This window comes from Motacilla alba, chromosome 21, assembly GCF_015832195.1.
Source record: "Motacilla alba alba isolate MOTALB_02 chromosome 21, Motacilla_alba_V1.0_pri, whole genome shotgun sequence".
In the NCBI taxonomy this organism is placed as follows: Eukaryota; Metazoa; Chordata; class Aves; order Passeriformes; family Motacillidae; genus Motacilla; species Motacilla alba.
In genome coordinates this window covers 4615215-4633809 of record NC_052036.1, presented here as the reverse complement: position 1 = coordinate 4633809, position 18595 = coordinate 4615215, and the positions used below count along the sequence as shown (strand labels likewise).

General features: G+C 47.3%; 1 protein-coding gene across 1 annotated transcript in view; it reads left to right on the top strand.

Moving 5' to 3' along the window:
• The first annotated feature begins 9800 nt into the window (after positions 1-9800).
• KAZN (kazrin, periplakin interacting protein) overlaps positions 9801-18595 on the top strand; it is a 214320-nt gene continuing 205525 nt past the window's right edge. The window contains exon 1 of the mRNA XM_038159739.1: positions 9801-10433. Coding sequence (XP_038015667.1) covers positions 10313-10433 — 121 coding nt within the window. The 5' untranslated portion in view covers positions 9801-10312. The remainder of the gene's footprint in view (positions 10434-18595) is intronic.

Sequence of the window (18595 nt, the reverse complement as noted above, 5' to 3'; positions counted from 1 at the left end):
CTAGGGTTTGTTCCCTTTGGAGTTTTTATCGAGCAGTAATCTCCTCTTGAGAGAGATGTACTAATTGCAAACGAAGGCTGGGGTTTTTCACAGCAGCCTTGCAAGACTGACAATCTCATAGTCATTCAAACTAGTTGGAAGGGAGCATCCAGATCTGCTAGGCAGCTTGGTAAATTTTGGTCAAATAGCACAAAAAATTAAGTTTCCTGGCCTTATGTCTATGTCCAAGCAGCTGGTGTGCACACACAGCTCTCTGATCAGCTTGTCTCACTTCAGTTTTGCACATTACCTTTTTATTTTCTCTCCACATTTTGTCCTTTTTCTCATCATGCAATTTTAGTATGGTAAACCCTGTTCTTCCAAACAGCAATGCTCTTCCTGTGTGTCTGGAGAGTGCCTAAACCACTTGAAAGATGAGCATAAAGTGCTAATAAACTCAATATACCCCGAATAAAGCACCAGTATTATTGGTGATTGATCGATTATGATTGATTTTCCCAGTGCAGTTTTGTAGGACACCTTGTCAAAGATGACAGTTAGTGTATAAATTATCACTGTCCACGTGAGGATTGTTGCTGAGGAAGATTTTTCTTGCCATACAGCCCAAATACTGCTTTAAACAATCCGTTCTCCTCAGACCCACTCAGCTTCCAGTCAGTTAAATTAAGTATGGAGTTCTGGCATGGATGCTGCCCAGTTCAGTGCCTTTAAGGCATCCCTGTGAGGTTACTAGAGGTCACTTCTGTGCAATTTATTTTTGCTGCCTTTTTTAGAGTGTTATCAACGATAAAAGCTGACATTCTCAAGGAGAGAAGTGTGTACATTGCTGTGATATGGGAACGTTTTTCCCAGAGAAATTCCGGTTTATCACGCAAGCCTGTAAATATGTATTTACAATTTTAAAAGCACGTCTTTATGTCCCTGATTGTAAATGCTCTGTTTTTAAAGTTTTATAACATGTGACTCAACCAAGAGACCACAGCACACAGCTTTATATTGTACTGGTCTGTTTGAAGGGTCCATTACAGTCTAAGCTGTAGTAGAAAAATATCCATGTCACCAACAAGAAATAACCCATGGTTGCACCAGACTTCATCATTTTTTCTCAGATGAAAATGCAGTTTTTCTGGGAGGGGGCGGGGGGGGATGCTTTTTCTTGCAGAGAAAAGCATCAGTTCAAAATGATGTCATTTCTCTGGACCAGTGAGGAGATTTCATTCACAGTGAATTCAGGAAAAGTATGCCATCTTTTCCCAAGGCAGAATTTCACAGTTTTGCAGCAAATTTTTAACCTCCCCCGTGCCTGCTGATGAAACGTGAATTTTTGCCCTTGACCAATATCACAAGTTCTTGTGAAAATTCAAGGAGAGGGTGGGGAAAAAGCTCAGGTTTTGCATGTGGAATTTGCAAGGACAACACTGGCAGCTCTGCAGTGCTCTCATGGCAATGCTGGTACTGAGAAGATTATTGGAAATAAACTGTGTGCAGATGTGGTGGGGCCTGGTTTGTGCTTGGGCTCTGGACTGAAAGCTCTGTTGTCTGTCTGCCATGTAAAGAACAAGAACAACAATAAATTAATGTGCAAAACTGCCTTATGGAAATATTTATTGTTATTTCAGCCAAGAAGGTCTTAAAAATGGAGACTGACTGTGCTCTAGCTCTGAAGCAATGGAATGGTTTGGGGTTTTCCTGGTGGGTGGTGGGAAAGGAGGAAGGAGATGTGAGTGTCACCTTGGTGTGACAGGTTCAGTGCACACAGACAGGGATGCATTGTCCTGACAGCTCCACCCGAGGTCTGCATGCTTGGAGAAGCAGCCCATGAGCCCTTTGCAGTGTGGCCTCTCCATCCCAGTGCAAACCTCCTGCTGAGGTGCGTCAGCATTGTGGAACTCCAAGGCTGCTCTGCTTGGCTGGGAGGGAAATGTTTGGGCAGGGTGTGCAGTGGGAGGGCTGCTTTCCTCCCAGGAGTGGTCCCTGTTTCATAAATTGTGTGCCATCACAGCACACTGAGACATTTTATGCTTTCTTCAGGGCCATGGGACTTGGCTCTTTCTGTAGAATCCCACAATGGTTTGGACTGGAGGGACCTTAAAGCTCATCCCATTCTCCCCCTGCCATGGGGGAGACACCTTCCACTGTCCCAGGGTGCTCCCAGCCCCATCCAGCCTGCACTGCCAGGGATCCAGGGGCAGCCACAGCTTTGTGCCACAGCCTGTGCCAGGGCCTCACCACCCTCATTGTAAAAACCTTCTTTAAATCTACTCTAAACGGACCCTCCTTCAGTTGAAAACCCTGTAAGGGAATCACTGAGGGTGGTGGGCAGCCATGGTCATGGGTGCATTAATCCCATCCTTAAAAAGGACAGCAGGTACAAGAAATAGGTTTGGGAACAGCTGAATTATATGTATTAATATTAATTTCACATAGGCTAAAAATAGCTCTTTCACCCCAGAAAATCTGAAGGTTCCTTATGCATTATAAATCTGGTCTCTCAGAGAAAAGCCACTGTTGTCACTGTCGCCCGCCAGTGCCTGCAGCAGCCTGACAGGCAGCCAGGCTCCTCTGGCAGTGTCACAGCCTGTTTGGCTTTCAGGAAATGCCACCCAGTTTCAGGTAAGTTTGAAGGGATCTGATTGTGCTGAGCTGTCATTCTGTCCCCATGAGAACCTTGAGAAATATTCCTTAAATAGCTGCCTGCCTCCATTCTTCTGTCTGTGCTGTCACACGGAGCAGCACTAATTACTCCTTTTTATAAGAGCTGTGGCTTTTCTGGGAGAAGGCTACACCCAAAAACAGATAAGGAGGATCACTTTCTCATCCTGAAGCTGCTGCCCAGAGGCTGCTCAGCTCTGTGTGTGTGGTGCTGGCAGAAGGATGCAAGGACACAAACACTGCTGGATCCCCTCCCAAAGTCCCACTTACAAAGCCAGGGGGCTGCCTCAGTCCTCGCTGCCAGTGCTGGTGGTAAATGCTCTTCTGTCACCATCATATTTTCTGAAAAATCCTCTTTGCCCAGGATTTCTCTCCTGGAAAGCTCAGAAGCATCAGAGGAAAAGGAAAACAATATTATCTCATTTGTTTCTCCAGTGTTTTGCTGCTTTGGAATGGGGTTGGAGATTGTTTATCCAACAGGTGAATTGTTTTGACTTAATGACCAATCACAGCCAGGCTGTGTCGGACTCTGAAGAGAGAGTCATGAGTTATTCATTATTATCTTTTAGCCTTCTGTAAGTATCCTTTCTATATTCTTTAGTATAGTTTTAGTATAGCATTCTTTAATAATATCATAACATAATAAACTAGCCTTCTAAGAACATGGAGTCAGATTAATAATTTCCTTCCTGACACGGGGGACCCCAAAAATACCACACTCTTCCAAGGCTGTGGGGCACAGAGAGCTGTGTATGCTCAGGGGTGGACACAGAGGACCCGAGTCCATCCTGCCTGAGCTCATCTGAGGCAGGAGAGCAGCACAAGCAGAGCTGCACATCCAGCACTGCTGAGCAGCATTCTCCCGGGCTGTGGAGCCTTTGAGCCTCTCCCTGGGCTCACACCCAGCCAAGGTCACTGCTCAGAAGCTGCTGCAGAGCTGTGGCACACCAGGGATGCTCCAGCCCCGTGGGCACTGACAGAAATAGCGCTGAGGGAACATTTGTGCAAGGGACATTTCCTGTGGTGCAGGGATGTGCTGTATTTTTTGAGACCCTCATCATTGGAAGGAAGGAAGGAATCTGACTTCACATTCTTAGAAGGCTAGTTTATTATTTTATGATATGATATGATATGATATGATATGATATGATATGATATTATATTATATTATATTATATTATATTATATTATATTATAGAAAGAATGTTATACTAAAATACACTAAAGAATACAGAAAGGATACAGACAAACAGCTAAAAAGATAATAATGAAAACTCGTGACTCCTTCCAGAGTCCCAACACAGCTTGGCCCTGATTGGTCATTAAGTCAAAACAATTTACATGAAACCAATGAAACAACCACCTGTTGGATAAACAACCTCCAAACACATTCCAAAGCAGCAAAACACAGGAGAAGCAAATGAGCTAATATTGTTTTCCTTTTTCTCTGATGCTTCTCAGCTTCCCAGGAGAAGAATCCTGGGCAAAGGGATTTTTCCAGAAAATATGACAGTGACAGGGATGAGGTCACATGGAAGTGACAGCGGAGCAGGTTCTGCCCTGCTGCTCACAGACAATCATCACTCACTCCCCAGGGAGGAAGAGGAGGGGCACTGACAGGTGCTGGGGTAGGGGACAATTTCATGCTGGGCTACATTTGGTTCATATCAGGCTTTGCAGCTGCCTTGGAAGAAGAAGGGGACTTTGTTTGGGAGCAGCTCTGGACACAACATCTTAGATATGAGATGCTCATTCAAATAGAGCCACCTCCCCTTTCAGTACTGCTCTGCCAAGCTCTGGGTCACCTTGACTTCAGCTGCACTTTGCAGGGCTGCCTTCCTGTTAATCTTCTTGTCCTTGTGTGCCAGTGTCAGGGGCTGTGTGAAGAGCTGGGCCGGGGGAATTAACTCCAGGCTCATCTCCTTGCCCAAAGTCAGCTTCTCTGGGCCTCTGCACTCCTCCAGCTGAAGCTCTGGGGAATAGACTGTGTGGGGACAGGCACTGCATCAGAAGATCTATACTGTAAAACAGCTCATTATTAAATTCACATCTTGCCATCTGCACAATGTGTTTACTCTCTTGTATATTGCATTTTCCTACAGCTGGTGTGTTTAAGTGACAGACCTGACTCCCTGAACTTCTTGGGTTCCTCTATCAGGCTTACCTGGGGTGTATTGATCCAGGAATGCTTCTTAATTTGACCTTCAAGGGAAATCCTGTAGTACTCTCTCCTGGTAGATTCTGTATCTGAATTCAGCTTCTCTCTGGGCCCAGCACCAACTGATTAAAGTCCTTTCAGAGTTGGTATTTCTTTTCTACAAAGATATTTATATATTAATTAAGCCATACTAAAGCCCTACTTTTGATAAACTACCCAAAATATTCCCTAAGTCCTTAAGGGCATTTTCTTTCTGCACCACTTACGTCATTTTCTTCTGTGCCTTCCAAACTTTTTTTTTGAAAGAATAAAACTCAACCAAACAAAATTGACTTTCAGCCAAGAGCTGCTGGAGATGCAATCTGAAGGAAGGCAGAAATGTGTTTAATTGCTGCCTCTGATGCCAAACCTTAAGTGCTTTTCTTCAAAGTGAGCTCTACAAAACTCCATTTGCCTTGCATGACACAGGCATCAGAACTGCAGAAACCTTCCAGAGCTGATGCCAGTGGTGTGGTCTGAGAAGGAATAATCACATCCACACATCCCCATGCATCCAGCCAGTGATTCCACCAGCCCTCCTTGTGACAGTGCTGCGCTGGAAGAAAATGCAAAAATCCTTAGCTGCTGTTTTTCCTCCGAATCTCTGCCTTGCCCCAGTGAAATGCTGATTTCTGACACAAGAAATAAGTTCTCACCTGCTACCATTCGTAGCTGATGTCATCTCATTAAGGATAATTTCTGAATGTTCTTTCCTGAGCCCTCCCCGTTCCCAAACCCTTTGCTACAAAGAACATTGTTGTGAATAACCCCATTTCTCACACAGGGTATTTCTGGAGCTGTGAAGCGCCACAGCAATGGAACGTCTGTTCTCATGATGTAATGAGTTTAGCTGAGTTTCTTCTCTCCCTTTCATGCATTTTCCTGTGGCACAATGTTGTGTTCAGAGGGATAATTGGGTATGGAAGAGAAGCAGATCTCCACTGAGCTGCATTTTCCAAGGCTCTTCTGTCCTGGGGTGACCTGTCCCTGTGCTGCTGCCAGCATGGGCTGGGGGCTGCAGCTTCACAGAGCCCCCTGTAGCCCCACATTTCTCCTGACAGAGAAAAGCAAGGCACAACTCTTCCCAAGGATATTCTTATCTCATTTGCTGCGCCTGTGTCTGTGCAAAAGTAGAATGCAATATGGAGATTGTTTACCCAAAGTGATGTTTTGTTTTTCTGAGGTTCAGAGAATGTGAAACCCAGAAATATTCTTAGGAAGAGTTGTGTCTAGCTTTTCTCTTTGAGGAGAAATGTGGGGCTACAGCCCTCTTTGCATTTTGGGGCCTCTGGTCATCAGTGGGGAGCAAATGAACTGCTACAGCCTCACGAAATGGCCTGGGGAGATCTCTCAGCTGTCATTCCAGGGCAAGGGCTGATAACGGTGCATCAGATGGACTCTTCCTGGCAGTGCCTGATGGTAATTCAGCTGTGGAGTTTTTAAAGTGCTGGTGTTGCTGCATCTGGGTGAGAGGAATGAGGGATTTGTCTTTACAAACCAGCTGTGGGTCTGCTGGTAGATAAAACCAGCACTGGGAGATTAAAGAAACAATGGGAAGGGTTCCACTGATTGATGAATGGAAAAAGAGATTTGCTTTTACAAATAAACTTTAGGTTTGCTGATAAATGAAATTAGACACTGAAAGATGAAAGAAACAATGGGGAAGAAAATCCCCTAAAATTCCATATCAATTAAAAATTATAAGGGAGGGTTATACACTAGAGGGGAATCTTTGTATCAGGCGTAACGGGGAGTCTGAACCTCTCAAGTACCTCAGAAATGGGGAAAGACAGAAGGGAAATGTGGTTGGGAAATTGGGATAAAAAGGAGGTTGCATCCTCCAAAAATTGGAGAGATCTCAGGGGAATGCCCCATGGCCTCTCCCTTTTTTGGAATAAAGTCAAAGGACTCCTCTGTGTCTCCTTTTTGGACATAAACCTCTGATGTTTGTGGATAAATTTTCCTGACATGGGTAAATCTGCTCATGAGCAGTGGCTCCAGCAGTGGAGTCCTTTGCAGAAAAAGCTCCCACACAGTGAGGGGCAGGGGTAGCTTCCCTGTCCTTTCACCTTCCTCCCACACTTCCAGGGCAGTGACTCCACACATTTCATTCACTGTGCAAACAAAGCTCCTCTAAATTCAGCTCCAGCACCTCAACAAGGGGCACATTATTCTCATTATTCCTAGCACTCATTTATTTCCTTTCCCCTAGAAAGAGAAGCTTTGAGTCAGGTTATGTGTTCTGTTATTCTGTTAGTAGTTATTTTTGTAGTTATTTTCTGTTATTCTGTTAGTAGCTATTTTTCTGTTATTTCTGCTATTTAAAGAATATTTCTCAGGGTCAGTTGCTGCAGCTGATGGAGCTCACTGGGGGCACCTTAAGGAACCTTGTACATGCTAAACAGATCCCAGGGTGTTGTGGCAAGCACAGAAGCCCAGAGGAGGAAATCTGGCACTGGATGATGTGTGGGACTCAGCACAGCAGCACAGGTGTCAGCTGAGAGGAAAATCCAGGTGAGCTGCAGTGAGGTGGAAAATGTCATTTCTGCACCTCGGGGAGGGTCACTTCTTAGGAACAAAATGTACTGAGCTAAAGTGAGCATGCCCTGGAGTGTGTCCAGAGGGAAGGGAAGGCACTGGTGAGCTCCTCTGCTCTGGACCTGCTCCAGGGTCTCCAGGAGAGAAGGTGTGATGCTGAGCAGGAACACAATTCCCAGACCAGCCCAAACAGGAGGGCTTTTCTTGCTTTCTGTTTTTTTGGGGATGTGGGCTGGTTGGATGCAGTGGCAGGAGGCTGTGAGCAGAGGTGTGAAATGGAGCATGGCTCTTGTGTTGTGTAACTGTGCTGAGCTGGACGTGGAGCCCCACGGGGAGCTTGGAACCCCAGGAGCTCCTTCCAAAAACCCTCTGCAAATCCAACAGCAAACAGCCTTTAACAGTTCCCCACTTGACTCCCTCTTATCCCCAGAGTGCCCCTCCCTCCAGTGACAAAGCCCTTTGCACCTGCAGCACACAGGTTACCTGAGATTATTTTGGTGGCTTAGAACCTCCAATGCACTCTCCCAGTGCACAATGGAATTGGGGAGAAGGAGAAATACATCTGTGAGTTCATCTGCAACACTAAAACCCCTGATGTCTTGAAGTTGGAAAAGTAAATAAGGATTTGCAGGTAGGCTCTTGCATAATTTTTTTTTAATTTTTTTTTGTCCTAAATTTTGCTTTACTGTTTCAGAGCTGGATGCAGCTCTGCAGTGGATTCTGCGGAGAAGTTACCAAACAGCTCTGGGAGGATTTCATGTGACACGGTCAGAGAGAGCAACAGGCACAGTTAGGGAGGAAGAAAAGAGCCACAGGAATAAATGTTGAAGACTTATGGACCCAATGGCCCAATATTTGCTTTCCTCCACGTGGTAGACAGGAAGGTCAGGTTGAATGTCTTGCTCATGTGAGGGCAGAAATTGTTCCTGTGTCTTTAGTGAAATAAACGTGCAAAGTAGTCTCTGGTCTGTTTCTTTGGATTCTGCCAAAGATAATCTGAGCCTAAAATCATATAAATCATGGAATCCTAGACCAGTTAAAGGATGCCTTAAAGGGCATCTAGTCCAACCTCCTGCCATGAGCAGGGACACCTCCAACCTCATTAGATTGCTCAGAGCCCCATGCAGCCTGACCTTGAGTGTTTACAGGGATGGGGCACCACAGCTTCTCTGGGCAGCCTGTGTCAGGGCTTCTCCCCCCTCACTGTGAAATATTTGTTCCTTAAATTGATGCAATATCTGCGGGAGTAAATACCACACACGGACCCAGCTGGGATTTTGTGGACAGCTCCCGGCTCGGCGCTCTCCCTGTGCAGCGATGCTGCCCCAGGGGCTGCTGCAGCGCAGACCACAGATTCCTTCAGTTCCCGCTGCTCGGGATGTTCCAGGTGTTCCCGGCCCCTCTCTGCCTCCTCTGGCTGCAGGGAAGGGCTGCGCTCAGCCCTGGCTCCCCCGGGACTGCTTGTACCTGCAGGTACCTCTCATTCTCTGTCCTGGGCTTTCTGCTGCTGCAGTCTGATGCTTTCTCATTTCCACCCGGGTCACCGTGTGTTTTCCGATCCACGCGGGAACCTTTCCTCCCAGCAGACTTCCCAAAAAAAGCTCCGATGACTCACGGACCACAGATTCACGCAGAGCTCCCGGAGTCAGCATCCTTTGCATTGGCAGGGGGAGCTTTTCAAAGATGAATCAGCGCTGTCAGACTTTGCTGGCAGTTAACTCTTGGCCCCTTTTCCCTGCAAGCAGCCCTGGCTGGTGCTTCCACTGAAGGAATTGCAGCCAGGCATCCCTGCGGGATGCAGAGCCAGGGGCACCGCAGGCAGGTTTGGCAGCCGGTGCTCGCCTCTCTCCCCTGTCCCTGGAGCATCCCGCCGGGCAGGAGGGGGCTGGGGCGGCCAGGAGGGGGTTAAGGAGGGCAGGAGGGGGTTAAGGAGGGCAGGAGGGGGCGAAGGCAGCTGGGAAGGGTTAAGGCGGGCAGGAGAGGGTTAGGGCAGCCAGGAGAGGGTTAAAGCAGATGGGAGAGGGTTAAGGTGGCCAGGAGAGGGTTAAGGCGGGCAGAAGAGGGTTAGGGCAGCCGGGATGGGGTTAAGGCAGATGGGAGAGGGTTAAGGTGGCCAGGAGGGGTGAAGGCAGCCGGCTCGTTGCTCGCTGCCCGAGTTAAGCCCCGCCAAGCGCCTCCAGAAGCGCTCCAGGAGACGCGCTGCATGCGGGCAGAGGGAGGAGGGCCGGGCGGGCACTGCAGCAGGGCAGGGATGTTATTTAACGTGGCTCCAGTCTCCTCCCCCTCGCCGGTGTGGCTGGGGGAAGGGGGGAGCGGGCTGGAGGGAAGGGCCGAGCGGCGGGGGTGATGCCGAGAGCCCCGGAGCCCGGCCGGTGCCGCCCGCGGCTGCCCCCGCTGGAATCCTGCCCTGGAATCCTGCCCTGGAAGCCTCCCCTGAGCTCCTGAGGGGCAGCTCGGGCTCCGAGCCCTGCCAGGAGGATCCCCGGTGCCCTCGCAGCGCCGGGCTAGAAGGACGGAGCCTCCGCATCCCCGCGGGAGAATTCCCGTGCTCCAGGAGATGTGCCCGAGCTCACGGACAAGGTAGGGCTGGCCTTGGACATCTCGGGAGAAGAAAAGAGCCCAGCACTTTGCTCTGACCATGGCAGATAGCCCAGAAGGGGCCAATCCTCAGTGCCTGGCGCTAATTTGTGCCTGAAGCCGCCGGACCTGCCCAGGACGCGCCAGAACCTCCCGGGAGAGGCGCAGACCTTTGGTTTCCTCAATGAAAATACTGCTGACACTCAGCTGAAAACGTGCGCCCATCCTCTCCCTGGAAGGAGCGGGCTGGCACCTCGGGGAGAGGCGCCACCATTGCTCCCCGGGCGTCTCCTGCTGCCCGCCGAGGATCGTGGGGCACAGCAGGTCCGGCAGCTCGGGCTCTGCTCCATGACCAACCCTCAGCACTGCAGGGAAGCCATGGACTCCCCCCCGGCCGCCTCCAGCCCTGCTGCAGGCCCTGTCACCTTCTCCCAAGTTTTTGGGCAGCAGTGCCAGCTGATGGAAGCAGGTAAGAGGGAAGCACCCCCATGTCATCCTTCATGATGTCCTTGCTGTCCCTTTCCTGCTCCGTTTCCCTAGTTCTTTCCTAAAATCTGGCGTTTTCCAAAGGGGAGATTGGGGCGACCCCTTTTGCATTTGCACGCTGGCCTCGACTACCCCTGAAACCACTCCAAAGCTTTGTAAAGCCCAATTATTTACCAACAGGGGCAGGGGGTGGGATGGCCCTGCGGGTTTGGGTTAACGGGGCTGGAACAAGCTGCTCTTGCTCTGATGCTGGAAGTTACTGTTTGGGTGTGAGCAAAACGTGTGTGGTGATTTTTGCATTTCAAAGCAGTGACATTCTGAGTGGAGGCTGATTTGCTGCTTTGGAGGGCAATTGCTGCAGCGTGTGAATATCTGCTTTGGTATTCAGCTCTGTGAAGGACAAAGTGGGTTGTTTTTCCACGGCTTTCCCTGGCTGTTTGTGTAACTGTAGCACCCAGAAGCTCTGTTCTTTTTCCCAGGTGTTTTCATACATTTCTAACTCTCTGCAGATGGGCCTGGTTATTTCTCATCTGTGCCTTTTGGCTGTTCAGTAGGTGGTGTGTGGCATGACTAATCCCAAATTTTCCATGTTTGCCTCTTGCTCCTCACAGGTGCTCTGAAGCACCAGTCCCTGAGGTGCCCCAGAGCACTCACATCCTCCTTCATACCTGGCTCCCCAAGTTTAACAGATTGGATAAGGGATTTTACAAGGTTTACTCCTATTTTCCTATCCCTGCGGACAGGCAGCTCTGAGGAAAGATGTGTTTGTTTACTTAGGGCCATGGATGAACCTGGGTTTCTGCAGTGATGCCATAACAACACTTGCTCTGAATTTTTAGGGCTTGTTTTTCTCAGATCTAGCGATGCTTTCTCATTACTGTTTGTGCTGGTACAGGTATGGTGGCAAATCTGTCCTGCAAACTGTCCCATCCTTTTTCCTTCTGTTTTCTCTCTCCTCTAGAAGCCAGTTCTGTTACTAATAATGTTTGGATTGTACGTTTCTGCTTATGTGGTGACATTAAAAATACTGTGTATTAGTTTCCTGCAGGTCTCTGTGGGACTTCTGCTCTGCCTCTTGAACTTTCACAGGTAGAGCTGGCAGGATGACTCATTAGGTGACTAATTAGCTGACTGCTACTCAGTTAATCAAGTTTGAGATCATGCTGCTGCCTCCAAGAAAATGTCAGGCAGGTCTTTAAGAGGGTTTGGTATTAAACTTTCCTCTTCCACGTCCTGGGATCAGTCCAAAGGCTGTGGAGCCATCCTGCCAGGTCTTACCCAAAGAAGAGATGTAGGAGAAAGCTCTGACTCTGGGTGAGCAGTTTGTTTCCCAAATTAGCAAGGCCAACAAGGTGGGAAAACACAGGTGGTGGGTTTAGCTTGGTTTGTTTTCCTTTCCCTTTCTTAGAGGGAAATGCCCCAAAAGGAAACCTGGGACTTCTGGGTTTTCAAATCCCACCTTAGCCAGCCAACCAGACTGACTGGTGGATCATCTTGGGAGGATTTTGTAGATGTTTCCTCAGGTAGGAGGTGAGGTGCAATGTAAGGCTGGCTGCCATGGATGTCAGTGACATCCAAAGGGATTCCAGCAGATCCTGTGTGTTCCCATGAGTTTTCTATTCTTACAGCAATGACCAGACACATCAGCACTCCTGAAAGCAGAACTTCAGCTGCAGAGTCTGTGGATGTGTCTGTGTTCATGGCCTGGCAGTGTGGGCAGGAAGGATGCCCTGGGGCTGAGGGGGCAGACTCAGGTTTGGGACACCCAGCTCTGGTCCTTACTTGTGTCCTGTGTCACTGAGCTGACATTTGGAACAGGGCCACAAAAGGTCTCAAGGTTGTGCAAATGCCTTCACAAACCAAAAATCCTGATCCTGCCCCTGTGATTCCCCTCACCAGCAATCTCTGAGGAGCTGTGAGGAGCCAATCTGACCCAAACAGTCCAAATCCCACAGGAAAGATTTGTGGGTACCCAGCACCACATCATTGTCATTGGTGGCATCTGGGCTCCTTAATAACACTGGGATGTGCTTGAATGATAAAGGTGCTGGCCTTAATTAAATGTCAGGTTTTGTGCCTGGAGAATTGCCCAGCTTGAGATAGATCACAGGCTTGACAGCACTCTCTGATCTACCACCTGCAAGGATCCTGTGGCTTTTATAGCTCCTGCCTGAGCTGTAAGGACATTTCTCCTCCAAAGTACAAGTGAGAAGAGCTGGGCTCTGCTTGCAAAATGTGTTTCAGGTTGTGTGGAGCATTATCTGCTCCTGATGGAGAAACCAGGGGGTGTGTCATGCTCCCCTGCAAACTCATCTCCTTCTCCCAGTGCTGCTCTTCTCCTCCCAAATACTGAAAGTTTGGAAGCCAGCTTTCCCCTTGCCAGCTGCACCTCGTCCCCATTGATAAAAGACTCCTGAAATTGGGGGTTTTGAGCAGCTGATCCTGGACAATTGGCTGATTATTCCTGCACAGCTCATGGAGATTCCTGTAGTCACAGCATCAGCCTGTGAGTGTGCTGGCAGCCCTGCTCCAGAGCTGCCTTGCCTCTGCACAGGTCCTCGCTCTGTATTTGACCTCTGGAGCAGCATTTGCTGGCACAGCACGTGGGATGCTCCTTGGGAAGTTGTTTTTCTACCTTCCCATTTCATCCTGTTGCCCCTTTCCTCACCGTTTGCTGCAGCTCCATGGCTCGTTTGCTGGGATGTGCTCCTGGGGATCACGGGGTGTTTATTTGCCCTGGGTGCAGGGAACAGTGGGGATGGGGAGGCTGCAGCTGGCTGGGCTCCCTGCTCTGAGAGCTCCCTGACAACACTCCAGTTTCCCAGGCAGATTAAGGTCTTTGTGACCCAGAGATGGGGCAACTGAGAGGCATTTTAAAAACTTTTTATTCCATTTCCAGGCTCATGTGAAGGGTGAGACAACACAGATGTTATAATTCTATTCCCCACATTTCCCAAGGCAGAAAATCCTTGTTGTTGCAGGAATTAAATTTGGCTGATGCCTGAAAGATCTGTCAGTGCCACTGGGGACCTGGTCACCTTTCATTCCTGCCTGGGATCACTCAGGGAATAAGGTTCCTGTTTTCCTTGGCAAGCCATGCAGGGTGAGTGATGTTTTGCCTTCTCCAGCCTAACTACAAGGCTGGTGATTTCCAAAAGGAGAAACTGGGAAAGAGGCTGGCTTCACAGCCCCATCCTAAATCTCCTGATCTCAGAAGAAATTCCTGCCTGCCAGGCAGTGCTGGGGGGTCTTTCTTGCTTGAAGCACAAATTCAAATCTGGCACAGGTTCGTGATATAAATTTTGCTAATAACCAAATGAAATACTCAAGCTGTTCATTTTAGAAAGAAAATGAAACAAAAAAAAGTCTGAAGGATTTATGATTGTCACTACCAAACTTTTTAAATGGGGGTTATTAAGAATTTTAAGAGTATTTCCCATCTGATGTCTCATGAAATATGGAATATATGGAGTGAGACCTGATGTCCAGGAGAGCTGAGTGTTCTCTGGAAGAATTAACCTTAGTAGAGAAGCCATTTATTTTATACATGGGCAAATTCCAAGCAATTTGTTCGGTGTATTGCAGTTTTCTGGATTTACAGCCATGCATTATTCTCTGATTCACTGCTCCATTAGATTAATTTCCATTTTCCATCAATTCCTTGGCTCTCAGATGCTGCTGATTTTCCAGGCTCCCAATATTTTTTCTTTATATCTTGCCAGTTAATTTTCCATTGGTTATGAAATAAGGAACTTGATTCAAAATGTGACCAGAATGAGCAAGAAAATAATTTGAAAATCATCCAGACCTTAGGATTTTGCAGTGAATCTCTTCCATATTATATTTCCATTACATACATATTACCCATTACGTGCATTCTGTATTCCACTCTGGTGGCTGCTCCCCAAAGGATGAGTTTGGTTTGGCTACCAGCAGAAAATTAAAGACATGATAAAAAATTCTGAGGAGTTCTATGGAAATCAATGTCATGTGGCTCAAAGCTTTTGACTTTCCCCCCCAGATCTGTAGTTTCTAGCTCTTGATCCAGTTCCTCTCAAGGGGAATGTGAGGTGAGATTGATGTGGCATTACCTAACAAAATATTTATCATGCAGCATGAAATCCCTGGAATCTCACCTGGCCTGGCATCTTTTGCAAAGATTTTGTTTTGCAAACAAAGCCTGGAATATACAACATAGAATTCCTTCATCTGGTGCTTGAATATGGTTTTAAACAAACAAAGCAGTATTTTAAAAAGACCTGCTCTGTACCCCCTGACTCGGGTGAAGGCTTGCTCAGGAGCTAGGCTCCTTGAAGCAGTTCAAATCTGATGGGTTTTAGATCTGAAAAAAGTGATTAATGGGAAAATTTCAGCCCCTGATAAGATGTAGAAGGAAATCTCTGGCCTTCTAAACTGAGGCTTAGATGAACATTTACCATCTGTGCTCTCATTTTGTGCCCTTTAGTCCCTTGTGCATTTTTCCATTATTTAACTAAACAGCAACCAAACAGGATCTGGTTCAAACCATTTACCTGGAGCTGAGGCAGGGCAGAGGTGATGCAGTTTCACCTTCTTCCCAAAGCTGAGTTCAGCAGTGCCTGTCAGGCACTGAGGGGGATGGCACAGAACTCCAGATTTGGGCTGGAAGGGACTTCAAACCCATCTTGTTCCCCACCTTCCTCTCTCCCAGGCCGCTCTGAGCCCCATCCTACCTGGCCTTGGACACTTCCAGGGATGGATTAATTTCTGCTGCTGGTTTTCCTGAATTACAACACTTTGTGAGCTCAGGCTCCAGCTCCCAGAGCAAAGCTTTAGTGACAGCTCTCCTTGCCTCCCGTGGACAGCAGCAGCAAACAGTCAGCATGAAACTTGCTTGGATCAGTTGGTTTGGGGCCACACAGGACCAGGGCTGGGAATGTGTTCCCTGGCACGTGGAGCATCAGGTTTCCTACGTGCATTAGTCAGTGATAAATCTTTCATGGTAACAAGCTGTTTCATTTGCTCTCCCAGGAGAGGAGGGGGTGTGTGGATGCCAGAGATGTTTTCCAACGTGGCTGGTTTAATTACTGTGCCTCAGGTTAGAGTAACGAGTTTTGGGAAAATGAGAAACTGGAGCAGGTGTCAGGTGGGTGAAGTGAGATTAATATGGTGATCCCAAAGAGTCTGGCCCTGGTGGGGAACCACTGGCCTGCTAAGGTGAGGCATCACTGGCTTGTGATGATTTGCCATAGAATCATGGAATGGTCGGGGTTGGAGGGACTTTAAAACCCATCTCTTCCCACCCTTGCCATGGCAGGGACACCTCCCACTATCCCAGGTGGCTCCAAGCCCCATCCAACCTGGCCTTGGAGACTCCCAGGGATGGGACAGCCACAGCTGCTCTGGGCACCCTGTGCCAGGGCCTGCCCACACTTTACAGGAAAGAATTTCCTCCATATATTTAACCTAAATATCCTCTTTTCAGTTTGAACCTCTTGTCCTGTCACTACGGTGCATGCACCCAAGGCTGTTGTGCTGCAGACACCTGGAAGAGAAAATTACTGACTGCACCATTACAAAATTGAAAGTTACTTTGGTCAGATTTCATGGTCGGGGATTTTCCTTCTACTAAATCTGGCTGCTCATGAAGTTTCTGTTCCCTGAGTGGAGCTGTGGTCTGGGTTTATGTGCTGGTGCTGTCAGACTTCAGCAGCTCGAAAGCAACCACATAAATCTGTGCCCACCACTGTGGTGCCTGAGAAAGTGTAGAATAAAATCCCTGCCAGCTTTCTGTGCATGTCACTGCCAGGCTGAATCTCCTTGTGTGTGCTGGTGCAGGAAAAGGGGTCATTTTTGTCAAAACCAAGCCTGTTTTCCTGACATGACAAGAAATGCATCACAAACAAACTGCTGGAGAAGCCCCTGGAGTTTTGTGTTTTGGAGGAGAACAGGATAATCTGATTGTCTCCAGGGCCACCTCCAGCACTAGGAGGAAACCTCATTTACCTCTTCCCAGAAAAGCAGTGAGTAAAAATTCTCCTTGACAGCTGATGTGCTCCTGCCTGAACTGAATGGATTTGGGGGCCACAGAAATGAAATGGGAAGAGCATAAATATTTTTCCTTTCCACCCAGTGGAATGTGCTGTTATTAGGGATAAAAAGAAGTGACATTTATCTCCCTCTTTTCACTTCATTAGGTAGGACTGTGCTCCCAGGAGGAAAAGAGTGGATGGAGTTCACTTGCTGTCTGTTGCTTTCTCTGCTCCACAATGTTCTCCTTTTAATCACACAAACATTTTGCTGCTGTTGTTTGCTTGGGGAGCTTCACTGGGCCCTGAAGGACAGAGGCATCACAGACAAGGACTTGCTAATGCTCTATAAATATATAACTCTATATGAAAGGCTTGAGAGATCCACGGAGGCCACGTTTCAGTGAGCAAAGTGGGGTGTAACAGGTTGGAAGTTTTGTTATCTTTGAGAGGATTTCCTGCTTTGGTTTATTTCAGGCTGGAAAAGCTCCTGGGAGCTGCAGAGCCTGGCAGAGAACACAGGACAGGGATCTCTTACTGCAGAGAGGTTTTTGTGATGGCCAAACAGTAGCTGGTGTCCTGAGGGTGATGGATTGTACCTGCTTGGAAGAGGGAGAAAAAAGCAGTATTCAAAAAAAAAAAAAAAAAAAAGAGGATGTGGGAATGTGAGTATTAAAGAGATGGCAGAAGATGGCTTTGGACTGGAGCTGAATCCCCGTGTCCTTGATGGAGCTGGTGCTTTATTCCCCAGAGTAGCAGCCTGGACTGGTGGGGTCTGATCAAACCCCCAGGACCAGCACTGCGAGCTGAGGTGCCCGTGCTGCGCCCCCTGCCCATGCCAGGCAGCTCCTCTGCCCCTCACCTGGGGCAGTCCCTTGGAGGTGTGATTATTGTGTTTAAAAGCAGCCCAGCACAGAGCAGCCACTCAGGGGGAACCATGGATGTACTGTGAAGTGTGGAATTATGGATTTATATTTAGCTATTTTCTTTTATATTAGCTATTTATATTTATTATATTTATATTTATTTTATATTAGCTATTTATATGATGCACAGCAGGAGGGGGTTATTCTTAAAACAACAAGGAAAAGCTTTTCCCAAATGTTCTGACTGCTGTGTGCTACCAAGAATCAGATACCAAGTACCTGGGGAAAAAAAAAGAAAAAAAAAAAAAAACAACACCCAAACCAACAGCAGAAAACAAATATTGAACAGTATTTTTTGTGTAAATTAAATATAAATTGTTGCCTGTCATCCCAATAGTCAGACTCCATTACTACAGCATCTGTATCCAAAGCACTTGTGAGCTGATTTAGTCCTGATTCAATTATGGGCAGTGTTCATCTGCCCTCCTGATGGACTAATTTGGTTTTGTCAGTTAATGCTCATAGCAAAGTATATGGATGTAATAATTCATTGCAATTGCAACCCTCATGTTTTTTGACACCAAAATAATGAACTGAAAACATGTGTATGATTACACTTGCAGCCACAAACAGGGATTAGTTATTATTCTTCCTTTAGAGGTCTTGGAGGCAATTTTAACGGCCATGCATTACTAGAATAGTAAAGGGGATGAAAGACATGAAGCAAAGAATTTGTCTTTGCTCTGGCTTTATCCTCTTTTATGGTAGGTGGGGATTTTTGAGAATCGTGTAAATGGATATTTTTCCTAAATTCTGATATGAAATAATGCAAGTATTTTACACATCCAGGCCATCATGAGTTTAACTGGTAAATCACCTGAACAAGGCTGAGGTTTCTGCCTTTGTGATTTATTCTCCTGGCTAATGCAATGGATGTAATGATGGAATAAAAACCATGTGAGCCCTTCCAGAATTAAACATTCCTAAAGAGCTGGAATACGATACCCTCAAAATATCAATATGTTATCTTGGCTTGGAATGAAATACATTATATGAAATTTAAACATGGGGAAACTATGCTAGAATAGGAAATATGTTTGATTCCATTAGTTTTGAAATGGAAATGTAGAGCCATCAAAGCTCTGGTAAAGAGAAAACAGGCTGGGGGGGAGAGATGGATGGGGTTTATTCTGCAGAAGAGAAAGACCCTGTGGTGTCCCGAGAGCTGTGGCAGTTGGGTTGCAGGTTAGGAATATTGCATTTTTTCAGGT